This window comes from Simochromis diagramma, unplaced genomic scaffold (genome assembly GCF_900408965.1).
Source record: "Simochromis diagramma unplaced genomic scaffold, fSimDia1.1 OVJJ01000402.1, whole genome shotgun sequence".
Taxonomy (NCBI): domain Eukaryota; kingdom Metazoa; phylum Chordata; class Actinopteri; order Cichliformes; family Cichlidae; genus Simochromis; species Simochromis diagramma.
In genome coordinates this window covers 3,177,022-3,202,132 of record NW_024386972.1, presented here as the reverse complement: position 1 = coordinate 3,202,132, position 25,111 = coordinate 3,177,022, and the positions used below count along the sequence as shown (strand labels likewise).

Below are 25,111 nucleotides of genomic sequence, written 5' to 3'. Positions count from 1 at the left end.
CTCAGTCTGTGACTCAAGCCACAGTGAGGAAAATGAGAATGCATTTAGCATTGACTTGCAACTTAGCAGCTATTGAAGGTAGCAGAGGTCCTGAACTCTTAACTGAGCACAATCAAGCCTCTCTAGGAAACAAGTCCAAACCAAGAGGCTGGGTTCAGTCTTCAGAACATATTTTGTTAGAGTGACCCTTCCACAGGTAGCACAGTACTAACAAAACATAAAAGTAGAAAGGGTTTAAATAAGGGCAAATTCTACTGTGTGCAAAGTTCCTCTTAGTCATCTTGGATTCAGCTGTGTCAAAGGTCATCTGGTAGCCTGCCAACCACCAATTTGTTTTATTGTTCAGATTTTTGGGGGGGGTTACTGTGAAAAAATACAAGCATTTGGCAAAATTTTACAATAATAAAAAGGTTATGAGAATACTAAGAGTATAAGAATAATAATTTCCAATAAATAAAATCCTTTATTGTCTAGAAATATCTAGAAAGACAGTTTCACTAACCCTGGCTAACAGCACCAAAAACAACAGCTGTTACTTAACAACTCACCTCAAAATTGCTGTCATTGGTCAGAAGTGAGCTTCACAGATTCAAAATCTCCTTTGACAGAGTTTTAAAGCCTCTTCTAGAGTAAATAAAGGTGGATGATTCTCACATGGCACTGACAGCTGAGGTAAACAGTGAACTGACCGCTTACGCAATAGGAAAAATCTTTGTGGTTAATCCAGTCCAGAATATGAATGCATTCACTACAGATCAAAGGTTGCCAGTTTTTGAAGTAACTCTGGGATAGAAACAGATTATTCCGTTTTTTGCTAAGTGATATTACAAAATGTTTTTATGCAAACAGTAGTAGAAACACGTCAGCAAGCCGACTGTGGAAGTTATGGGGTACAGTCTAAACTTAACTAAAATTTTGTTTTTGATCTCTCATGACTGGCTCAAACATGTTTGTCCTATAGGAGCGACTGTAGCTAGGATTATGCACTCAACTGAGAGGCGTAAGAAAACCATCCAGTCGACTGCAATCTACCCTAACCTTCCTTCTGTGTGAGTATTTGATTAAAGTAAATTGCACGTGTTTTGTTATTGCATAATTTAAATAAGCTGACTTTGTATAATATCCTCTAATTGGCATCAAATTAGAGGTGAGAAGAAAGGTTGATTTCAGGACTTTATTGTAAAGGTAGACACACACCAACACACAAACAGCTCCCTGATTAGTGTCACAGTCCTCAAAGGGGAAGTAAGGTGGATAATTCACTCAGTCACTCAAGCCACAGTGAGGGAAATAAAAATGTATTTAGCATAGCCTTGCAACTTAGAAGCAGCTAGCAGAGGTCCTAAACTCTTCAGTCAGAACATTTAAACATCAGTCAAACTGCTCTTTAGTTGTTTTCTTAAAGAAAACAACTAAAGCACAGCCAGGAGGCTGGCTTCAGTCTTCATAGCATAATTTGTTGGAGTAACCCTTCCACAGGCAGTACTACCAAAATATAAATAAAATGTGCAAATAAAACAAAGGAGGAAGAGCTTAATTAAGGGAAAAATCCTACTGTGCAAAATAACACCTCAGGTTTACATTCTATGTGATCACACTTTAGCAAAGGAACAAGTTTTTGTTTTGAAAACCACTCTTTGTCTTCGTCAAACTCAAAAAAAAAGCTCATGTTCAACAGCGAGTGGAAGGTTTTTCTATAATTATCATTATGGTAAATTGAAAGGAGTAATAGCTGATTAATAAATACATGTGACTGACTACTTATTGTAACCACAATCAAAGGAAGTAGGTGGAAAGGTTTCCATCTCATCAGTGCTTGTGTCCTGGGGGTTCTACTTTGTTTTGGCTTAGTCGTTAGAATATACGTTGCTGACCACACAGGAAGGCAGAAGGTCAGGTTCTGCCGATAATCCTTCCTCTTCTTATGAAGTAGCAGACATTATCCTTATGCCTCCAATTCTAGGCCTAGACCTAGTTTGTGGCCACCAGCATTGATATTCTTCCCATCAACAAGTGCAGAGAGGGTGAGTTTCATGCCTGAAATATTAAGTGAACTTAATGAAACGAGGTCCTTAAGATATAGAAGTGTTTTTATTGGACATTATTAATGAGGTTGTTCTTACCGGGCCGGAGAGTCTGGGTGTACCCAACTCCTACCAAGCTGGCATTATTCACCTTAGCCTGCAGGGAAAAAACCCCACATGAAATCATTTAAGCACTGAAAGTTACTGTTAGTCTTTTATTCTGGACTACAAACTAGACTTTATAATATCTTTAAAATGTAAGAAAATGTGAGAATATCTTACTGATATGGAGGCACTGGAGTCTAACTGGTATTTAGCAGCGATTCCAAAGGAAGTGCTGTTGTTGCCCGCTGTCCAGGCAAGATTCACAGCGGTCTCCAGGTCATCATTGACCTTCTGATAAATAGAGCCACCAAACTCTGAACCATCATTTCTGAGGGAAATGGGGGGAAACAAATACACATTACACCTTGACTCACGGATCAATAAATTATATTAGAAATCATTAAAATATTGTCTTCAAAAAACATACACATTGGTGTGGAGCTGGAAGTCCCCAGTTTTGTAACCGACAGCAAAGTTGCTCTTGGTCATCTTGGATTTAGCCGTGTCAAAGGTCATCTGGTAACCTGCCAACCATCCCTCATATCCGGCCACTGCTGCTCCATGAATAGTAGGACCAGCAAAGTCTAAATCTACGTCAACACCGGCATTAAGGTACTCCCTTTTATAAGCCGTTTTAACCTTGCCACTCTTCTTGCTGTGAAATTAAAATGAACATTTTACATAAGACTACTGAGTTAGTAACAGGCTGCCAATCACGAATTTCCAATCAGTAAATAACCTACCCAGTATTAGGTGAAAACGTTGTCTCAAATGTAAGTTTCAGGCCTTTGGTGATCTAAAAAACAAAAATTAATTTACTTTCCAATTTCATATTTGGAATGGTCAACACTATAGCCAAGATATAAATTACCTGATCTTCAACACAAATTTCTGTCCCGAGAGTGTTTTCCGTGGTCCACTTCTCCGTGAACGTCAGCCCATATTCAGCCCATTTGTACTTGGTTTCAAGGGTTCCAGTGACCTTGCTGGTATCGACATTGGATGAGCCTGATGTTTTAAATTCCTGAAACAAATAAATGAGGGAAAAACGATACTGGTTAGAAAAGTCTGTTATCTGTCATACATACAAATGTTAATAAGTCTGATGTGCATTTTAGTGTATGGTACCACTTGTGCATTGTGCAAATTACTCTTGTATAGTACTTTAACCTTTTTTTTAAATGTACCTTAGTTTTCTTATTTTTCTGATTTTACTGTTTTCTAAATATAAACCAGTTCACTTTTTCTGACCCTTGTGCTGCTGTCAGAAGTTCACTTCTATCTATTTCAGATTGTCTTTATATATTTTCTAGATTTTACACCAAACATAATAACAGGAGTCAAAACAATTATCCGTTTAATTTATATCTCAGAATTTAAATAAACAGTTAAAACAAAGTTGACTGATTTTTCTTTCACTGTGACAATAAATAACAATTTATAATTAACTGTGATCTTCATTTCACAATTACAAACAAGCACAATCTGATTAAAGTAATAACTCACAAAACAGTTGTACTTCATGATTCTCCTGAAAACACTGAGTATTAACGCACAACACAGCTTTTTTTTTTTCCTTTTTTAAATTGTGTGTTTGGAGTTACAATCTTGTTGGTACATAGATTTTTTTTTTTTTTTTCCCTTTTGGGGGGGGGGGGGCAGTTGTGCATCGTTTTCCAGTTACACTTCTATAACAATCCTTCTAAAGGTCCTGCGAAAGCTGGTGTGTTTTGCAGCAACTAATTCTTCCAGAGAAGAGCAGATTTCCTTTTGTCATCCTCCTTAATGGGAGCACCTGACTCCAAGAAGGTTTTAGAGAAGTCACTAATACAAAGCTTTACATACTTTTTCAAACCTGCACTGCATGCTTAGTGTGTTCACTAAATACATATTTGTGTGCTTAGTTTAGTTAGATTGAATTTACCGTTAAGTTTGACTTGGATCAGTAATTGCAGTAATCTAGGATTAACAAGCTTTTTTTCCCTCTTCTTGGATTAGCCAAAGAAAACAAATAAACCGATGGCCACAAGTTTTATGTAGCGCTGGGGAGCAAACCAGATGTCGTGAGGTCATGCCTGATGTGACGTTTTCAAAGGTGCAACAAAATCAACCTCTTTTGTAATGTCTTTAAATGGTTAGACTGTAAAGACCACAATGAAGCATCTTAAGTGAAAACCTGTTATATACAGAGATGGGCAGTAACGCGTTACTGTAATCCGATTACTTTTTTTAAGTAACGAGTAAAGTAAGGGATTATTACTGCAAAAATGGTAATTAGATTACCGCTACTTTCCTGTAGGAACGCTGCGTTACTAAAACTGTGATTTTTTTTGCGAGAATGTCTCATGACAGTGACGTAAGCGAGTGCGACGTTCGTGACAACAGCTGTGTGCAGATCAACAATGGATAATATATCAAGTGCGGGAGAGAGTATGAGCGTGCAGCGTTTAAAGCGTGGAAGTACTGACCTTACTTTGAGTTTGATTCCATAAAAAGTGACAAAAACATTAGCGTCGGTTATGCGTGGGGAAAAAAAACCTTCTTTTTACAGCGAAAAAAACCCCTAAACTTCCGAGCAAGCACCGAGTGCGCAATGACGTAATGGGAAACTCACAGAGAAACTCGCGGATTCTTCAAATGACCGCTGCGGCACACCTGCACCAGGGTACATCTCCGCCTACCCCACTCCTGCTTTACAGGTGAAAATAGAGCAACAGGACCGCTAGTCTTTGATTTTATTTATTTTCTGCTGTGTTTCACTTGCATCTATTTTAAAGACTGAGTGTAAACACAAAGAAAATATTTTATTTTATGTGCTGGAATGTGTAGAAAATAGGTTTAAATGTAAAACAAATTTCTTCCAGTCAGAGAATGTTGCATATAATTTAATTTTTGCTTGATGCATAAAGTTAAAAGATTAAAACTAACAAAACAAGTTTTAAAAAGAGACTTTTCCATTTGATTACATTTTGTATGATGGATTATGCAGAAAAAGTAGAATTGGGCTGAAAGATCTATCACTTTATCACCTATTCAGGTTGGAAATCGTGTTTTTAAAAAGTAACTAAGTAAGTAATTAATTACTTTTGACAATAAGTAATCAGTAAAGTAATGGGATTACTTTTTTGGGTAAGTAATCAGTAATTAGTTACTGATTACTTTTTTCAAGTAACTTGACCAACACTGGTTATATAACCATATGAAACCAATAAAAAAAAAAAAAATCTCAAAAATAAACTCACAACTAACTTACTTTTAAAGGACAAACAACACAAGACATAACTTCCTATGAAACATTGACAATTTGTAACACTACTTTACAAAGTTCCATCACTAAACAATATACTCAGTAACACAAACTGTTAGGACCACGCAGCACCAGGAAACCGGGCGAGGCAAAGAAAACACATTAACAGGTGTTTTTACATGGAGACAGAATTATTTTACCACCAAACTTGTTAAGACTAACTCCAAACGGAGTTCAAAGCTACATTTTATGGCTTTGCTGTGGAAACATCAACACAAACAAGCCAGATGCTGACTTTATATGGTAACACAAATTGGCATTACAGTTTACTTCATTTCCCTCTTGTTAGCAGAACAGTGGAGCATTTATTTTATTTATGATTTATCTATTTTTATGAGGATATTAAAATCTCGTACTCCCCAGGCAGAAGAATGAGCCATTGCCAAAATACAGAAAGGCCCATTTATGCAAATAATAATAAAAAATACAATGTTATGGAGCAAGAGTATGAAACATGCAAGAGTATGCAAGAAAAAAAGTGCCTTGATACAAATGTTTGGTCATGCTGCTCAGCACTAACATGGAATCACATATTTGATAAAATGAAAGAAATGTTTGTTTGTCATTTAGGATCTGCAGGCCCTTTACCCTCTGACCTATGTGTTGATATTTCATATCTATGATAACAATAACAATATTAGTATACATTAGCTACATTTCAACATTGGATGTTATATTTACAGTTAAACTCACCACTCCACTTGAAGACTTAGTCTTCACATCAAGCTTGACGAGCCCAAAGCCTGCAAAGACAATGACAGTGAGATACTACTTCCTGTGCTTGGAAAAGGCATTTCCAGCCGCAGACCTGACCTCTTCAGGTCAGCAAATACACACTTATAAAAGGTGCCTTTTATCTTTCTTCCAGTTACCATATCCCTTATTGAAGATGTCCTTTGCTGATTTGCCCAGGTCTGCATATGCTGGAGGGACTGCCATTCTGCCTATACACACAAGAGAAAAGTGAATGTAAATGGTGACACAGGAGTATAAAAAGCAGCTTGCTTTTAAAAGTTAGTTAATAAAAGAATTAAAACCAAGCATATGTATAGACATGGGCAAAATGTGCGTCTGTAAAGTGTGATAGCTGTGGCTGTCAAATGGAGAGGAAAGTTACAAATTTTACAACTGGAAATATTTTTAAATTCTTGTTCTACTGTCAACTGCTTTAAACTCAATGATGGTGAAACATTATACAGTGAATGCATTAAGCAACCAAAAAAAACTAAGAGAGAAGTAGTAAAATCCCAGCTATTATAACCTTGACTACAATTAATGTTTCTGTCAAGTATTTGTAATTCAGATTTTATTTTAATATTTATTTGTTTAACTGCTGTCACTAGCTATATATAAAGACACGAGTTCAGGTGTCTGTCACCTTATTCTCAAGGTTAGACCGACGTTTTCAAGTAATCAGAGCATGGAGGTTATTGGTTAAGAAGGCAAAACGCTATAACAGATTGCATACAAAAGAGGTTTAAATAGTATGGAAAAAACTAAGTGAGCATCTGGGTCATGGATTCAATAAGTGAACTGAGCTTTACTTTGAAGACGTTATCAAAATTAAAGAGTGTTAGTTGAATATACATTTATTTTCCATGCAAATACTTGCAACCACAGCACTGAGTGTAGTAAGGGCATAAAATTACATACAGTCTATGGGTAGGGGGCGTTTTCTAGCTAGCAAATAGAATGTCTGACAGCAGTACCCCTGCACTACAACAAATAAAACACGGATAACGTGTGTAAATACTCAGCCTATTACTTACCGAGAGTTTCTTCTCTTTATTATATACCCACTAACTTGACAGATAAGAAAAGCTGCGGAATGAGCGAGTACAGCCGGTGTAGGACGATATGGAGGAGACACCGCAGCAAACAACCTGCTGACCTCGGCTCAGCAGGACCCGAAAATATAGCTGTGCGTTTTGTGCCCGACTGAAATAGGAATCGTGTAGTAATTGTTTAAATCATATGGATATTAATTTATACATAAATTATATTTTACAACAGGAAACTGAATTTTGAAAAAGCGACTTTCGCGTTAATAATGCGAGAGGTCTTCCAGGCAAATGGAAGACCTCTAAATCACTATGGCAACCTATATACTACTGAAAGTTACGAGCTTATGCATACAGAGCTGTACAGAAATCAGCTATAGTGCTACATTGGTGCCGCTCACCAAATCTAACGTATCATTCACAGGTTTTACATAATCAGGAGGAAAAGCCTTTGATGACAGGATACACTCGTGGATCACTTTATTAGGTACACTTCTTTACCTGCTCGTTAAGACAATCTTGTAGCAGGCCCTAGCATGACAGAAGAGAGTCTTTAACGGGGCATTCGCTTATTTTCTTCATCAGGAGACATACGGTAGTTCTGAGGAACTTCTGAACATTTTTGGACATCGTTTGAACGCAGTGAAAGCTACAAAATAAAATATATAGTCCTTTTGTTGTGTCACAACATGGCACAGTCTGTGACTTCAAGCACCAAAGGAGTGCAAATAAAGTGAGAAAAATCCGAAAATAAGTGCTCAAGAGTTATACATTAAGTCATTAATGAACATAAAGTAAAGTATTTAAATACACTTGTATCTAAGTGCTGCACAATGTCATCTCATCGCAAACCTCGATCCGCTTGCAAAGCGTGCAAACACCTGCGAGCGTTAAACATTCGTCTCTTTTTCATGCTAGCTTGAGAAACACGTGTCTGAGCTAAAATTAGCACATAGATGCTAGCAGCATAAGTATAGAAAGAGAAAGATGCGAACATTATAATGTACCTTACACTACGAACATACAGAGAACACTGAAGTTTAATCTTTGTAACTTACACAAAATTGTTTTGTTGAGAGCGCCAGATTTCTCCATACTGTTTAAGGGTTACAAACCTCTCACCGAGTCTGCTATTCATGCTACTGCGAAAACTACAATGCCAGTAATTTAAGAAAAAGAAAATTTTTTGTACTTATCTAATTCGCAGATTAATTGCAAGCAAACAGAGTATTCAGAGATTCCTAAGAAAGTCTACTGGGATTTTCCCAAATAACCATATGCAGTTTAAAGAGACTGATCAGAAAAAGAAAAGCTGTCCAGTGACTGACAGTTCTCTGGGTGAAAATGCTTTGTTGATGACAAAGTGCAGGAGAAAGGCCATACCGATTTAAGCTTCCCGAAGGGACTCAAATAACCACTTGTTACAACCCAAGAATGAAGAAGAGCATCTCTAACCCCACAGGTACTGAGGCTTGAAGCAGATGGGTCACAGCAGCAAAAGACCACACTCCCTTGTACAACCCATTATGCTAATCTGAGGACTGGTGAGCAGCGACTGGTAGTACAGCTTTGCCAGTATAACTTTGAAGAGTGTTGCAAAGCCGGACAGGACAACACTAATGGGGATGGCTCCAAGATTCCATACCAGGAAGAACCTATAAGGGGAGGACACAGATGAGGACATTTTTTCCATGTGCTGAACTTCACATATCAGCACTTGATGAAAGGCGACTTTACCAGCTATTTGATCACCTTAGGTTTTATCAGCGTGTGGTATACACACAAAGACTCCATGATGGGGAAGAGATTCAGCAGCTCATTGTCCTAGAACCCTTGCAACATAAGGTATGCAAGAGCCAACATGAACATGGGGGCATTTCAGTGCAAAGAGCACCCTCAGTCTGTTGAGGACTGGCTCGGCAGTGCAAGCGGTGCACACTGGTTAAAGGTATCCAGTACCTAGTGACATTCAGCAATATTACAACACCACTTGAGGTCCTTGCAGTGGACTATGTGGTGATGGTGAGCCGGATGAACAGGTAGAGACTGCTGAGGCCTCTGAAGCAAGTGATGAGGCTCAAAGCAGCTCTGTGAATAGCCCAGTATCTTTCCCATTGACTTCCACAGAGACAAAGATATGGTTTCTCTCTTCTTTTTGTTGGACTTTTAACCTGATATTTAATTGGACATTTCAGCTGCTGTGGTTATAACTCTAATGGACTAGGACACATTAAGAAAAAGACTGCGTGTGGGACCATATTCAAGGACTTTTGTTACTCACTACTGATTACAGACTTTAGGAGCATGTTTTTATCAGCATTGTGGGTCTTGTTATATTCGTGACACAGTAGTAATCATTCCAGGGCGAGTGAATAAATACCATCTGAAGGCCGTTGGGGTTTAAAGGGGGTTATTTGGTTTTATCCCTGTTCAGTAAGCGCTCAGCATATGCTTTGTTTTTTGCGGGTCTGGGCCCTTCTCTGAGTTTCTTGAATGTTTTTTGTAATTTGCCACTTTGTCATTTGGAGCCCATGGTGGCTCACGGGCCACTGAGTTTTATCTTTACAAATTAAAATGTTGACTGTAACATGAATGTATTGAAAACTATGTTGAACCCAAGTTGCCCTGGAGTAAGGGCACCCTGCCAATCAAGCTTGGTGTAGGAAATTAGAGGAAAATTGTGTTAGGCTAGATTCCTGTCTGTGGGCGCAGTATACTTCAGGTTGCCACCATGTCAACACAAGTTGCTCTTTAATACCTAAAGCAGTGCCCTGTACCAATAAAATACACATTTAACTCAGCCTGTCAATTTTCCAAATGATTGCTCTTAAGCTCTGGCAACAGCGCGCATTCCCCAGGTGGTCGTACAGCAAGTGGGGCAAAATAAATAGATAAATAAAAAAGGAAAGGAAACAGTCCTGTTTCAGCTCTTTATTGATGGAAATGACTGTTGGGACAAGAAGTTTAATGGCTCTACAGTAGCACATAAACACATCCTACTTCTTCAGTGAAGGGATGTGTTAAGACTATTAACTCCACTCAGAGTCATGTTTCTAACATGCTGCAATGACGATGATCTTTTACGATTCTCTCAATGAAATGTACAGGACAAGCTGGAATATGTAAATTAAATAACACGTTTCCAACGAATACAGAGTTTGAAGCAACTGTAAACATAATTCTCTATGTGCACATTGCTGCAACCTTGTACACAGAATATAAAAATACCTATTGACATTTATAAAATGGAATAAATTAATCTAAACAAATACAAATTTCAGCATCTGTTTACTACATATTAACATCAAAGAATTAATATCAAGAAAAGGTTGTTGCACTTGGTCTAAGTCTAGTAGTTTACACTGAATGTGAACTTCTTAAAAAACCTATACATATATTCAACAGTAAACATGAACAGTTTGGAATAATTCTTCACAGAGAAATGTATCACAGTAACACTCCAGGTAATTGGCAAATGGAACTATGTTTAAGACAGCTGGATAAAACTTTATTCTAACTTTTTTGGCTGATAATGTCATTTCCTTAAATGCATATTTTCTAGGAAATAGCAGGCGATGTCATGAGTAAAGACACAAGATTCGGTGTATGTCGTTTATCTGAAAAGGAGCCATTAATTTCTGTTTCAGTCTTTAGTAATGCTGTCAAAATGTCAGCGTGTTATAAAGGAATGCAGAAGATTGAACAAACATGATGACAAATTATGTTTTTCTATATAACATAATATGAATCTATACATATTGCTTTAACAGTGGTCCATACAGATACATACATACATCGTTTTTTAGAACTCAAATGTGGGATATGAGGAAAAACTCAAGAATCCAGATCCAGATATCTTAATTGCACAGTTTCCTGTAAAGGTTTAGATGCATTTTTAAATGAGAATTTATTTCATAATTTTCTTGCTATCCAAACAGTCTGTAACAGATGTCATTGTATTGTAAAATCAAACTGGGATGGGGCCTTTTAGAAACTCTGCAGGTTTTTTTGTTTAAAAAAAGACAATAAAAGCAGGTTAGGAGCTAAATCCTAAAATTTAAAAGGATATGGCTCTGTGTATTCCATCAGGCCTTGTGCGGCTCATATTAGGCGTCTTTTTCGCACACCGCCTCAGTTGGCAACTTGACAAAGCAGACGAAAGAACACTGTCTGTGTCTAACAGTACTGCTGCAGGCTGCTTATTATCCGATCAGCCTCTTTAGCACAGCAGGTCTAGAAAAAGGCCAGCAGTACTCGTTGGGGACCGGCCCGTTGACATTGCACTCAAAGAAGGAGAACATGGGGAACCAGATGCGAGCTCTCCGGCTCTGCTGGTAGGCCCGAGTGTTAGCTAGGGTGTGGTAGTACAGGAAGAGTCTGGTAGTGATGTAGAAGGCTATGAACACGTCAATGGAGTAGTGTTCATGCGCAGCCAGGATGAAGAAGATGCCGAAGAGGTTGAGCACCCAGGACAAAGTGTGGATAAAATTCCAACTTCTTGGAGTGTCTGTGTAAATCAAAGACGGAAGAGCGTTACTGAGCACTTTATGTGATTCCATTCTAAAATGTGGCACATTGTTAAGTCTGTTAAAGCTATTTTCATTCACATATTTAATGTAAAAATATTTTTTCTGCTTGTGGCTCATCTCAGGCACAAAGCTCTCAGCCACTCCTACCTGCTATTCAAGCTTTTTGTTTAAATCAGAAAGAAAGAAGGGTGGCTCTACAGGAGGAGGAGCTGAAATGGCTTGCTACAGACACTGGAACTGAGGATGAATCATACAAAGTTTCTCTAGCAGAATCAAAGACTAAAAATATTTCAATGGAAACAACTATAATAGGTTTATTATTAATTTTCAAGAAATACTTGCAGTACCAGTAGCAGACACTGGATGGCAACATAGGGACACCTTCTCCAAATATGGCTAATCTATGTCTGCTTTATCATTTACTACCACTATGGGGTTTATTGTACTGTGTACACAATAATAGTGCTCTTTAGACTTGGATTGAAATTAATAAAGCAACAATATTTTTTTTTTAAATCAAGTTTTAATTATATAGGACCAATTCACCCGTCCTATGCATTCCTTGAACATATATGCACATTTAAGGTCATATCATGGTAAACCTGACTCTCAAGTTTCCACACAGTGTTACTGTTGGCCAAGGTACTGCCACCCAGAGCAAGCATCTAATATGACAGCATGTTTAACAGGATTTATAGAAGGTAAGGGCCAAGTTCAATAACCTCAGTTTTAACTGAATTTAGAAGCAAGAAATTTGAGGTCACCCAGGTTTTTATGTCTGTAAGACATTCCTTAAGTTTAACTAAGTGGTGTGTCATATCTGGCTTTGTGGATAAATAAAGCTGGGCATCAACTGCACAGCAACAAAAATGTATGTTATGCTTCGAATGATACTGCCTAAGGGAAGCATGTATAATGTAAATAGAATTGGCCCCAGCACAAAGCCCTGTGGAACTCCATAATTTACCTTATTGTGTGAAGAAGATTCCCCATTTTACATGAACAAATTGGTGTCTATTAGGTAGATATGAGTCCAACCACTGCAATGCAGCATTTTTAATTCCTCTAGCATGGTGTAATCGCTGTAATAAAATATTGCTGTCGGTAGTATCGAAAACTGCACTGACATCTAGCAGGATAAGCACAGAAATAAGTTCACTGTCAGAAGCCATAAGAAGATCATTTGTGACCTTCATTTATGCCTTATTGTGTACTGTAATGAGTTCTGACACCTGACTGAAACTCTTCAAATAAATTAGATCAGTTAGCTGTTGGCTAATGGACTAATATGGTTTGGAATCCATTAACCTGGAAACATACAAATTCTCTCACATGTGTTAGTTAATGTCTAAAATGTTTATTTACTTACAAAATGAGGGGTTTTAGGGATTAGTTTTGAAATCATTGATCATTTTCCAATTATAATTCCAAGTTATTCCAAAGCCTTTTCATCTCATCTTAGCACAAGTGTGTTTTCCTCCTCACAGAAAACAGAAACAGAAGCTACTCACATTCTGTGACAAAGAAGTTGAGCATGGTAAGGACCACAGTGTGGCCACTGAACATGTAGTCGCCACATGTGTGAACCCCTGTCAGTGTCATCCCAAAACCGCTCCAGATGGCCACAGCTCGCTGTAGTTTGGCCCACATGTCGCCGTACATCTAGAAGGAAACAGGCAATACTCTGATCTTGCAAAGAGATCTGATACATGAGAAAAAGAGAAAAAAGATGTGTTACCTTTCCTGAACACTGCAGGTGCTGTCCTGGAACAGACAGGGAAGTGACAAACATGGTGATACAGCGCAGCATGAACACCGTCCCCATGAGGCTGCACATCCGCCGCAAGAGAATGGACCTAGAAGTAGTGAAATGTGAGTTTCCTGTGCTACTGACAGGCTCCTGGGATCTTTCAGAGCAGCTACTGACCTGTGTTTATGAAGCAGCAGAACCAGCATCCAGATGTTACAGAGGATCACTCCACATGCCTCGGCCATGGTGAATGCCCAGGGTATTCTAGGCACACTGCGGAAAAGGACAACATCAGTGCTGAAATAACAGATTGAAAGTGAGCATTTATAGCTGATGTTGCTTAACATCTTACAACAAACATGACAGAAAAATTTGTTTGGTGTTTTGGTATATTAGTTTTAATAAATCATTTCAATGCATAAAGATGTTATCTCCCAAGATATCTCTTTTGGAGATAATTAACTAGCCTGAATAATTTGCCTCAGTGTCTTGCCAAACACACACTGGAAATTCCTTGAAATAATCTCTCCAGGTAAGTTTTCATTTCATGAAAAGCCCAAAGCTGGTCATAAACAAAAGTAGGTCACCTTATAAACAATCCTCGAAGGTCTTTTTGAACCTCAGCGAGCACATCAGGAGTATATGAGGACAATAATAGAAACACGCTATAAGGAATTAGGGCAGTTATAATGTCAGCGATTTGGTGTGATACTCAAACATCATCATTTGTGGAATTTCAGAGGTGATTAACGTTTTTATTGTAAGAAAATTTAAGAAAGCTCTTGTGAGCGATCACACCCACCTGTCTAGAAAAATATCTGGGAGCGGAGGGTATGTGCGCATGTCAGGGACCCTCTCGTGCACAATGACCATGACGAAGGATGTAAACCCAAACACGAACACCACATAGACAGAGCTAAGCACCGTCTTCCAGTACTCGGGATCGAGGCGCCGCATCTGCTGCTTGTACTTTCCATTAGTGTACTGGTGATACTCCTCTCCCACTGGTGCTGTGTCAGTGCTGTCGCAGTCTCTCCCCGGGTCTCCGTTACACAACCAGTCCAAACTGCCTCCGGAACCGGTGGGAGAGTGGCCATCATAGGGAAGACCCAGCTCCTCCAATAAATCAATGTTCTGTTTCTGAAGTTTCCGAATGGAGACCATTAGCCGCTTGATGTCCCCCAGCACCTTGAGCTCCAGAGGCGGCGAGCGGAGGTCGTACTCACTGAGGGCGAGCAGACTGGTGCCATCCAGCCGGTGCTTGTTGCACAGCAGGTCCACATAGTCGCAGAAGCCCTCTTCCTTCAACCACTTGGCAACGTGCTTAGGTGTCCAACGACGGACACTCAGCTGGGTCATTTCCTCCTGACACCAAAGGCTAAAAAGAAGAACAGCCACATTTAAGTTCAGCAGTATCAGTTCCTTATTGGCTTCCAAAACACCATGCAAAATAATATTCAGGATTAGTTTAAGGCAGTTTATTTGCTCTGAATCAGCAGTAGTAACTTTAAAGACACTATGCAAGACTGCTGCGCAGACAGAAAATACATTCATTTTGTGACAAAATTATAGGTGATAAACAAATTTAAGACAAATCCTGAGTTACACAGGAAATCTGGGTAATCACAACTTATGCAGTTATATGACGCAAGTACTGGCAAGGATTTCCTAAGGCACAATGGAAACCACACCCTACAATGTAAGTGAAGGAGCAGCTACATGTTATCCCAGGCCAAACAGTCAATTAAATCCCAAGGTATTATTGTCCTAGTCACATTAAAAGACATTATGACTATTTCTAACTTCATTATTAACCGAAATAAACGCTGCCTCAACAGTCTGCTCCTTGGACTGACAAGAAAGCAACACATTTCTGTGTTTTTTGATAAAATAATTTAAATAAACAGTCCAGCAACTACAGTCGACCTGCAATAACCCATATAATTAACCCATTTAAATATATCACTGGCTAGCATTTAAATCGGGCTTAGAAGCTCTTTGTATACTCCCAAGTTAACTTATCTCAGTATTTTGTCAGGCAATTATCTGGCCTATTAGTATGTAAAGACAAATACGCCAGAGATAAACGTGAAAGCATCCACATGCACCCCTGCCCACGGGGCTAACTCAGCTTAATACTAAAGACTGCTAGCTCACTGGTGCTAGCTCAATCAATGCGTGTGCTTTGCGGTCACTCACCAGCTCTGAGATGTAACAGAAGATGACACAGAATATATCTCTCCGGCTAACTAACGAAGTGACATCTCACAAGAATCAGAAGAAATCTTATTAGCATTTGCTTTAGTGACACGAGTTTGCTGGACATCATTACGCCCAGGCTTTGCGCTAGCTAGGAGTCCTGTTGACAACACAAGGCGGTAATGTCCAGAATAGCGGCGCACGCTAAAAGAAAACGTGGAACAACAGTGAAACAGTGACACTCTATGGTGAACATGTGGTACTACACCGTTCTTACGTGTGAAATGGTATGACCAAAAAACATTAAATAGAGTTGTGGTTATTTGCTAGGAGACATTAAACCAAAATTAGTTGGGGTGTATTTATATATTTGAGCCAGTTTCTATACATGTGGCCCTCTGTGGATTAGATAATATCCAAAATAGATTCAAACATGTGTCCTCAATTCTCGTTTTTTAATAAATTAAAATGCATGCTGTACAATCATTCCACCGTGAAAAAAGAACACTTTAAAGAAATCATTCAAAACCCCAAAGGACAATGACAATAATGAGCATGATGAGTGTAAACTTCTGACCACAACTATATGTATTTTTGCAACTGATAAAATTAGAAATTATGAGTTGACATAAAATATACTTTAAAAAAAACATTTAGAGATGTAAAGCTGGCCTACATTCAGAGTAAGGTAGGTCACTGTTTTAATTTTAGAACAGCAACACCTGTCCTTGTCTGTGGCTGCCAGCGTGGTCTCAGTGAAGGTTTAACAGTTTGAAAATAAATGTTGAGAGAATAAATCATACATAGGGATATGCATGTGGTCAACAATGAACAATCTGCAGGAAAATAATGCAGCTTCTCCTGCCTCTCGTTCTGTGAAAGACCTTGAGAAGATTTTGTATGGAGGTAAAAGGTTTGGTAATCATGTTGATGAAGTTTGGCCTAACCTGTTCATTGGAGATATGTAAGTCTTTAAAATTGCTCTTGATGGCTTATACAACATAATCAGCCTAGATCAATTACCAGTTAGAAAGACTGATTGCTTTTTTCTTTGTAGGTCAGTAGCTAATGATCGCTACAGCCTGTGGAAGCTGGGAATCACCCATGTTGTGAATGCAGCTCATGGGAAGACGCACTGTCAGGGGAGTCACTACTTCTATGGATCCACCGTGGATTATTATGGAGTGCCTGCAGATGACTCACCGTCTTTTGACCTCTCTCGATATTTCTTTCCCTCTGCTGAGTATATTCATAACGCACTTGACACGACAAGTGGTAAATACCCATCATGTTTAATGTCAGCCTCCGCCGACCTCTCACTCGTCTCATCCCTTATCGACCACATGCTTTATGCTCACCGTGATATTTTTCTTCTCCTTCCTCTCCAGCTCGAGTTCTCGTCCACTGTGCTGTTGGCGTGAGCAGGTCTGCCTCCATCGTCCTGGCCTACCTAATGATCCACCACAATTACACGCTACTAGATGCAATCAATAAGGTCAAAGAGCGCAGGTGGATCTTCCCAAACAGAGGATTCCTTAAACAGCTTCGTGCTTTGGATATGAAACTGCAAAAGATTTCATGACCGCTTCAAAAAATAAAGATCTTCAAATGCACATAACCTCAAAACAGCTTTTTCTCCAGACAAATGAGAGACTTGATGACTGTGTCAGTTGAAGGAAATGCTGTGCTTTGACTTTAATCAGTTTGTTTCAGGAATGGAATCTAATCAAATGTATTTCCCCCACAACTCTGGCCCTGTGTTTGATGTGAATTATGCGGCATCTCTATATAATATCGACCCGCGTCTTAATAGGAGATCAATGTAATGAACTCTCCTCTGGGCAGAATCAATTTAAGGGACTGAATATGAGATATTGTTTTTATTTAACCTTAGTGTTGTGTTGAAGAAGCTTTTATCCAATGTGCTGCAGGTGAAATTAATCTGCAGTGTGTTTTCATTTTAAACCTATTCATTTTTTTGGGGGGGGGGGGTTCTTGGTAAGTGCAAAAACTTACATAAAACTTTTATTTTGAAACAACATAACCAGTACACCATGGAAGCCTTTTTTTAAAAATCAGTATATTAGCAGTTCTCTTGCAGATGTCCTAAATTTTATTCTGTTACCACAATTGTGATTTGGGGTAAAATGTCTCCAAAAATTATTGGATGAATTGAACCGAAATTTGTCCAGACACTGTGATCCCCCCAGGAACTTTTTATTGTTGACTCTCATGAACTAATGTCATCAGGTCAAATCCACAGTTCTTCTCAAGTGGTGCTTCATGACTAAGTACCTGTAAACAACAGATTAACATTATCATCTGTTATCTACAGATGAGACATTCGTGACTGTAGCAATGCTTACATATTGGACCAAGGTGATGAACTTGATCATCATGAGGCTCTTTGATCCTGTCTATACTCTATCTTTGAATGTGTTCTTCATTTAAAGTTGTTGATTCTGTCTTCAAATCTCCAGCTGATTGTTTTAATCAGTTCCACTAATAATAATACTAATAAAATAAATCATAATCATTATTTGTTGGCAGAAATGGAATACTATAAAAGTAAAACATTATATAAGATGGTCATGGTGATTTTTTAATAATATAAAAGTCACTCCTGAATCAAATGGTAAGCCGTCCAAGTGTTTAATTTATATAATATATGTATAGGTATATATGTTTCCCGGCAAATTTAGGTTACTCGTGTTGGTTTGCTAGCAACATTTTTTAACAGCATTAGCTAACTTCTTCGCTAATGATGTTAAAATGCTAACTGAATTTTCAGTCTGGACAATCATCTATAGAAACAACAACAGGTTTTATTTTAGAAAGTGAAACCTTTCAGCTAATAAGGGTAACTTTGCTTTCGGTTACTCATGTTGGTTTGCTAGTAACAGTTTTTAACAGCATTAGCAACTTCTTGGCTTATGCTAACTGAATGTGCAGACAATGTTGATCCTTAACCAACACTGTTATGATAATGTAGAAACAACACCAACATGAGGATTCAGCTAATAAGGATAGCTTCACTTTTATTGCCACTAGAAGGTCAAAGAGCCACTGCACAGACATTATGTTGGTCTGTTGCCACACTCCTGACTTGCTAAGCTAGCTAAGGAATGATAAATAAACAAAAACACTGTTAAGATTAGCAAGTCAAAGTGATGCAAAATGTCAAAGGACAAGACAAAAAAGGAACACTTAATCCTTTGCTAATGGCACATTTTCCTACATGGCATCCCTGTCAAGGGCGTATGTGGACACATGATGAAAGGACCCTGGTTAAATGCATCCTGGAAAACCTCACAAGAGATTTTAGCAGATGAATTTCCATTGTTATCACATTAAAAAAAAAACACACACATCTTAAAACCAAGTGTTAGCAGGATCAAGGTTTTATTTTCTGGCATTTCCAGCAAGTGGTGGCGGTTTCATTATCTTATTAGCGAGACAAAGCACAGCAGCCTTCACATGTCTCTTCAGCATGTATCACATTCCTTGCAGCTGATAATGGGGAAATCTGTTCAGAATTTTGCACACCTAACTTTTTTGCACATTAGAAGAGAGAAAAAAATAAATAAAGATTCAACCTTGCCTCCGAGTCTCAGGTATAATGGGCTCCCTCCATCCCCGCTGGTGATGGCTGTGTGCATCAAAACCTAGCAGGCTGGGGAACTTTTTCAGATAACACAGGTCTTTGGAATGTGACAATGTGCTTTGGGTTTCCTCCGACGAAAGTGACTATGCAGCCTGACAGTCTTTTGATTTCAATGGTCTCTTAGCAAGAAGAATCCTCTTCACAGATATCCTGAATCACCAACGGCTCAGAAACATCTCCCTCTACATTACCGCTGTTCTCGAGAACAAAAGCTAATTTTTAGTGTCTGGTAAATTGTCTGGAGCTCATTCTTAAGTGTCTCTTGTAGAGAATAACTATTCTTAAAATGGTTGTAAAAGAGCTTCTCAACCAGAAAGCTCAAAGGGGAACAAACGCACAATCGCACCATGCTTGTCAAACTACTCTTTCTCTAGCGTTTATGGATCACATTCTTAAAGTTTCACATACATATTCAGCTGCATTCCCCCCCACATTTTCACACCACTCTAGAGTCTTCAACAAGGAGAAGCAGCACTTTGAATTATCAATCAATAACCGTCTCCAGGTTAAAAATGACCCGGAGACATTTATTGACTGATTCTGCATCCAACATTGGTACTGGTATTCAACAACACGCCACTGCACCCACATTTTACATACACATTCATGACTCCGAATGAAGAAAAGTCATTACATTTCATGGTGCGAGGGAGAAGTTAATTAGTTTTTTAAAGCTAAAATGGGTGAAATTGACCTGCAACATAATAGAGGAGTTAAAATAGACATTTGCACAGTATGAGAGGCTGTTTAATGTCATGAACAGCCCACAGCAAAGCTCTTTTCTCTCTCTTTTTTTTTTTCAATTTCCACTTTGCTTTCACATGATATTTGTGTCAGAGCATAAACCAGCTGCATGAAGCTGTTACCCTCTTTCTCTTCTATAACTGCCGAATTACACTGGCCTTTCTGTCACACAGCATAATCACTTCACTTAAACATTTTGCCCATAATTACATTTAGTTATTGCTCGTTTATGGCATGATTCATCTGTTTGAGGCTTATTAAATCTCAGTCCCGCCGTGGTGTGAAAAGCACAAGCCCCGGCTGCAGTGTTTGTTGTAAGACTACACGCTAGGTTATGTACTAAATTGGGTAACTGTCCAGTGATAGCAGATAAACACCTGCTCGTACACATCATCTTGAGCCGGAGAAAGACGGGGAACCGCTTTAAAACAACAAACATTTGGACCAGTGATCGATCCAAGACAAGGGATTTGGATTTTAAAATGTCAGCGCTGAGAAGCAAGAGAAAAGAATATCTAAGTGTGAAGGATTTGCAGAAGCTTTTGGACTCTTGCAAGCTGCACCTTAATCAAATTGACGAAGTGTGGCCGAACATATACATAGGAAATGTGTAAGTATGTACTTTTATTTCAGATGATTCGGTTGCCTTGCAAAGGCTGTTTTCTTTGACATAACTGCTTCCACGTATTGTTTCACTCTGGCATAAAAATCATTGTGCTGTGATGCGTAGAGTTCCCATAAGTCTTGAACCTCTTTCTGTCTCTTTGTCTTGCTAGGGCAGTAGCCCAAAACAAGGCTGCCTTGCTGAAATTAGGTATAACTCATGTATTAAACGCTGCTCACTCCAAGCGAGGCAGCATAGGGAACCAAAGCTTTTATGGCAACGACTTTGTGTATTGTGGCATTCCAGCCGATGACTCGACACACTTTGATCTGGATGTTTACTTTCAGCCTGCAGCCGATTTCATTCACAAAGCTCTGAAGTCACCTGATGGTAAGACTCCTTGAGGCTTTTAATATAGTATTACAAGTGCTACAGTTTTCCTTTCTCAAATCCCAGTATATCACATCTTTTATTTAACTCTGCAAATCCTTATTACAGTAAACCCACTCATTCCACTCAAATTCTCCCACCACGCTGTCCTTTCAATGTCACCTGTCAGCACAATGTAAGACAGCTTTAAGTGTATTTTCAGCCAGCTGTAATAATAAGAGTCTTACCTTGCAGAATTTAGGTATATAATGTGACCATGGCTCTTTTCAAAGAAGCTATCAAGCAGCGGACAGGTTGGGATTAAGGAGACAGTTGGGCCCAGTCTGCAAAGGGACCTTAAATGAACAAAGAGTGAATTGTAGGCACTATTTTTAGCTCGCAGCAGGGAAAAAGAAAGACCACAGCGTGAGACGGGCAGTCATGTATGATATTAATAAGTCTGAGGCTTCTCGCTAATCCTTTCTTCACATCCCTCCCTTCATCTTGCCTGTTCTTCAGGGAAAGTTCTGGTGCACTGCATCATGGGAATGAGCCGGTCATCGACCTTGGTTTTGGCATACCTCATGATCTACCATCATCTCCCACTCAAACAGGCTTTGCAGAAGCTGATCCAGAAAAGAGCCATCTACCCCAACAGAAATTTCCTGGCTTTGCTGTTGGATCTGGATCTTCAACTGACAAAGAAAAAGAAAACATGTCGGATCCTGTAGTGAAAAGAGGCATTTACATCTTCAGCCACAAAGCCACGAGGTGGTTTCTGGGAATAACGATGCCAGCCAGTCTGTCGGTGCAACAGTCCAGACTGAAACGTTTAGACACATCGTGAAATTTGGTTCGACTGAGTGAATTTCTGTCGACTCAGCTGTCCACATCACTAACAGAGATCAAAGTTGCACAAATCACACAGAATAAACTATCAGTGCTTGTTTTTATATTTATATGTTACTGAAATGCCAAACGTTAATGGCAGGAGACAAACTCTGTACACTCATTAGTCTTTACTTTTATTATGATGAGGTTCACCATTCTAAACAAGCTCACATAGATAGATAGATAGATAGATAGATAGATAGATAGATAGATAGATAGATAGATAGATAGATAGATAGATAGATAGATAGATAGATAGATAGCAAAGTTTCATATTAAAGGAGATTTTCAAATGTTAACATAGGCCTATACAGGCTCATAAAGATTACATGCTACATGATTACAAGCTAAAGAGTAGCAAATAAACATGCTAATGTTAGCATACCGACATCGTATTGTATATGCCCGCGGTCCCCAACCCGTGAGTTGTTTGGTACCGGGCCGTGAGAGTTGAGGCTCAGGTGTGAAATTTATGGTTCTCAGGGTTTTTATCAGTTTTTATCGTTAACTCAGTTTCCCTGGATCTTTTCCCGTGTGTTATGAATAAATTTTCTTTTTTTGGTATCGGTACTGGTTTTATTTTGTTGTATTTATCCGCGACACCTTAAAGGCCGGTCCGTGAAAATATTGTCGGACATAAACCGGTCTTAGGCATAAAAAAAGGTTGGGGACCGCTGGTATATGGTAGATCCTAATAGCGTGCTAGCTGTTGTCAATAAGCGTGAAACTTTAGGCCTGATAGTAATATGATAATACTTGAATACTACAGCATGTTAGCGTTGAACTACCTCACATTTTTTATATTCTGGAACAAACAATCATTCTCCAGGCTTTCTGAAGAGAGAGGGCATTGGCTGCTTTTTCATTCATTTTCAGTCACTGAACCTGACCATTTCAGAGGAAAGTTTTTTGGGGGGGGTTAGGCACTGTGTTACTAGCAGCCTGTTGCAAAACTAAACAGCCAGTTCCCATTTCTTTAGTTGATTCTGGCACATTTTGACAGATATAAAAGTTTTGCACCAACAAGGTGTCTCCCAGAGGGACTGTTAGCTAAAAACTTGACAAATCTGAGCACTGTGTGCAGTGTGTGCTTAAAAATGTGATTAAGTGAGGTGAAAAAAGTGGCAGGCACGTATCTACATGAGATGAACAGTATCTGAAAGCCATGTCTCAGGTCTTAGTTGAAGGGTGGCTGTCAAGAAATTATTCTTAAGAGATGAAAACAAGCAGAAAAGACTTGGTTATGCCAAATTACACAAGAACTGGACTGATATGAGCTGCAACATGTCTAATGGAGTGATTATTATTTAATCATCAGTATTTATAGAGGAGGTCAGGAGAGAACAACAACAGTGAGTGTCTGCATTTCAGCCAATATTATCAATATTACCATCAGCATGTCACTATCCTAAAAACACTACCTCCGATGTAAAAGCATAGCTGGATAGAAAAAAGACACAATATAAGTCACGGATCTGCCTCTTCAGAGCCTGGACCTCAAGCAGAGCGGGATCATCTTGACAGAGAACAGAATAAAGGGCAGCCAACATCCAAAGAAGAGCTTCAAATGTCCTTGAAGCAGCTGGAGAACTATTCCTGAAGACTACTTAAAGAAAATATTAAAAGAAAGTTTATCTGACTTAGGTTGCGTTAAAGAAGAAAATGATGGTGATAGCAAATACATTTCTCGTTAGAATTGTACAAACTCTCTATGTATGTTTATACATGTATCAATAAATTTACCAATTTTGTTTTTCCTATCGAAATATACAAAATGAGAGGTGGCTCAAGGGTTTCGCACAATATTGTTCATGGACATTTGAGCCCAACGAAAGCAGATGCTGGCACGAAAATAGCTTAATTATCTTTCTCCAAATCCAGTGATCTTCATTTATAATAGACTAAGCTGCATCATCTCCTCATTAGCCTGCTAACTGGGATTTTTAATGCAGCGAGGTTGTTGGGTTTTTTTTATGTCTTAACAAAAAGAGAGTCTGGTTGCAGAAATAAATTTAATGTCAAGTAAAATGACAACAGGGCATGTTTACAACACTGAGACAAGTCTTTACTTCTCATTCTTGTAAGAAGTTTTTTCTTCTACAACAACAGAGTAGACCAAATGTCTAATGGAACATGTTTTGCAAAGCATAACATTTTAGTAGAGTCTCTAGGTAACTCAGAAAAGAGGGAATCAATCAACAGCATCTGTTCAACACATCGCTGTTCACGGCGTGTGAAATTCATTTGGTGTATTTGTCAAGGCAGTGCAGTTGATCACTGCTGTGCATGAAAAGGTTTCAGGTCTTTTGATTGCCCATGAAATCAACTGTAGAGGCAAAGGTACACACACATTCATCTAGCTTGACACCAATGATTTCGACCTGTTTTGAATTATTATGTTTCTCTGAATCAAACATTCACAGTAAGCAAGAATGTACAGTATTATACACAGAATTATAAGTCATACGTTCAATTTCTAGATATAGACTTTGTCAGTACTTACAAAAACATACAATAAATGTAGACATTTTTACAAAGAAATGTTTGTATTTGCTCATCCATCTATATTTGTGTCATTTTTCTGCAATATAAATATATATTTTTGGCTTTTTAAAACTTCATCAGAGTGTCAATATTGTGGGTTTATTGCAAGTTCCCATTTTTGCTGATATAATTAAGAAAAAATCTCTGCTATCATTTAATTGCACCAAGAAAAAAACATAATCTATACTTTTTTTTTTACATCGAATGACCGAGTGTTGATTCAAACACAGTTCAAAGTGGAAAAAAAGCTCAGGGAAGTCAGGTTTAAACTCAGCTACAAGCAGCTCTGATCTAATTTTCTTGCTATTGAAAAAGCTGTGTCCTATCCTCCCTCCTGTGCTGGCAGCTCGGGTAACCTTTAAGGAATGCAGAATATGGTGCCAGAATTATTTTGGGCTGAGATTCAGATGTTAAAATAGCAAAAAAGGTTGCAGGGTAGATTACCAAGGAGAACACAGGCAGTTGTGCTGTCGACCTACATGTAGCTGTTGTACAGAGAGGCCATGAAAAGCAACGTTTCCAACCAAGGCAAGTGTCAACCAACAATGTGTGCTTACAAATTGATTACAGATAAATGTAGGCGATATATATTCATAAGTG

The 25,111-nt window shown here is 38.6% G+C and overlaps 4 protein-coding genes across 6 annotated transcripts; 2 read left to right on the top strand and 2 right to left on the bottom strand.

The window, feature by feature from the left end:
* Positions 1-1,160: 1,160 nt before the first annotated feature.
* On the bottom strand, positions 1,161-8,715 carry LOC120737933 (voltage-dependent anion-selective channel protein 2-like). 2 transcript variants are annotated; one of them, XM_040038879.1, is made up of 9 exons: positions 8,601-8,715; positions 6,309-6,380; positions 6,130-6,179; positions 3,001-3,153; positions 2,873-2,925; positions 2,557-2,784; positions 2,307-2,457; positions 2,124-2,181; positions 1,161-2,037 (listed from the first exon to the last, which is right to left on the bottom strand). In XM_040038879.1, exons 2-9 carry the CDS (start codon positions 6,373-6,375, stop codon positions 1,946-1,948), a joined length of 852 nt encoding a protein of 283 aa, XP_039894813.1. In that variant the 5' UTR covers positions 6,376-6,380; positions 8,601-8,715; the 3' UTR covers positions 1,161-1,945. The 2 variants fall into 2 exon arrangements, with proteins under 2 accessions (XP_039894813.1, XP_039894812.1); XM_040038878.1 differs by lacking the exon at positions 8,601-8,715 and adding an exon at positions 7,206-7,345.
* A 1,418-nt stretch (positions 8,716-10,133) lies between these two features.
* On the bottom strand, positions 10,134-17,170 carry LOC120737930 (sphingomyelin synthase-related protein 1-like). Of its 2 annotated transcripts, none has more exons than XM_040038872.1 (6): positions 17,054-17,170; positions 14,299-14,874; positions 13,674-13,769; positions 13,485-13,602; positions 13,258-13,408; positions 10,134-11,724 (listed from the first exon to the last, which is right to left on the bottom strand). In XM_040038872.1, the coding sequence occupies exons 2-6, from the start codon at positions 14,853-14,855 to the stop codon at positions 11,420-11,422; spliced, it is 1,227 nt and encodes a 408-aa protein (XP_039894806.1). In that variant the 5' UTR covers positions 14,856-14,874; positions 17,054-17,170; the 3' UTR covers positions 10,134-11,419. The 2 variants fall into 2 exon arrangements, with proteins under 2 accessions (XP_039894806.1, XP_039894805.1); XM_040038871.1 differs by lacking the exon at positions 17,054-17,170 and adding an exon at positions 15,696-15,886.
* LOC120737938 (dual specificity protein phosphatase 13-like) lies at positions 16,379-18,541 on the top strand. The gene is made up of 3 exons (XM_040038885.1): positions 16,379-16,659; positions 16,753-16,970; positions 17,084-18,541. The coding sequence occupies exons 1-3, from the start codon at positions 16,511-16,513 to the stop codon at positions 17,275-17,277; spliced, it is 561 nt and encodes a 186-aa protein (XP_039894819.1). The 5' UTR covers positions 16,379-16,510; the 3' UTR covers positions 17,278-18,541.
* Positions 18,542-20,425: 1,884 nt separating this feature from the next.
* On the top strand, positions 20,426-22,486 carry LOC120737939 (dual specificity protein phosphatase 13-like). Its single transcript, XM_040038886.1, has 3 exons — positions 20,426-20,713; positions 20,880-21,097; positions 21,596-22,486. Exons 1-3 carry the CDS (start codon positions 20,586-20,588, stop codon positions 21,805-21,807), a joined length of 558 nt encoding a protein of 185 aa, XP_039894820.1. The 5' UTR covers positions 20,426-20,585; the 3' UTR covers positions 21,808-22,486.
* The last annotated feature ends 2,625 nt before the right edge of the window (positions 22,487-25,111 follow it).

Excerpts from the sequence above, each read along its gene's own strand:
- LOC120737933 (XM_040038879.1), bottom strand. The coding sequence starts at position 6,375 with ATGGCAGTCCCTCCAGCATATGCAGACCTGGGCAAATCAGCAAAGGAC. Across the intron at positions 2,785-2,872 it reads ACGTTTTCACCTAATACTGG|CAAGAAGAGTGGCAAGGTTA; the intron begins GTAGGTTATTTA and ends TTAATTTCACAG. Across the intron at positions 2,182-2,306 it reads ACTCCAGTGCCTCCATATCA|GCTAAGGTGAATAATGCCAG; the intron begins GTAAGATATTCT and ends TTTTCCCTGCAG.
- LOC120737930 (XM_040038872.1), bottom strand. The coding sequence starts at position 14,855 with ATGACCCAGCTGAGTGTCCGTCGTTGGACACCTAAGCACGTTGCCAAG. Across the intron at positions 13,603-13,673 it reads CTGCTGCTTCATAAACACAG|GTCCATTCTCTTGCGGCGGA; the intron begins GTCAGTAGCTGC and ends CACTACTTCTAG. Across the intron at positions 13,409-13,484 it reads ACCTGCAGTGTTCAGGAAAG|ATGTACGGCGACATGTGGGC; the intron begins GTAACACATCTT and ends GTTTCCTTCTAG.
- LOC120737938 (XM_040038885.1), top strand. The coding sequence starts at position 16,511 with ATGTGGTCAACAATGAACAATCTGCAGGAAAATAATGCAGCTTCTCCT. Across the intron at positions 16,660-16,752 it reads AACCTGTTCATTGGAGATAT|GTCAGTAGCTAATGATCGCT; the intron begins GTAAGTCTTTAA and ends TTTTCTTTGTAG. Across the intron at positions 16,971-17,083 it reads CGCACTTGACACGACAAGTG|CTCGAGTTCTCGTCCACTGT; the intron begins GTAAATACCCAT and ends CTTCCTCTCCAG.
- LOC120737939 (XM_040038886.1), top strand. The coding sequence starts at position 20,586 with ATGTCAGCGCTGAGAAGCAAGAGAAAAGAATATCTAAGTGTGAAGGAT. Across the intron at positions 20,714-20,879 it reads AACATATACATAGGAAATGT|GGCAGTAGCCCAAAACAAGG; the intron begins GTAAGTATGTAC and ends TTGTCTTGCTAG. Across the intron at positions 21,098-21,595 it reads AGCTCTGAAGTCACCTGATG|GGAAAGTTCTGGTGCACTGC; the intron begins GTAAGACTCCTT and ends CCTGTTCTTCAG.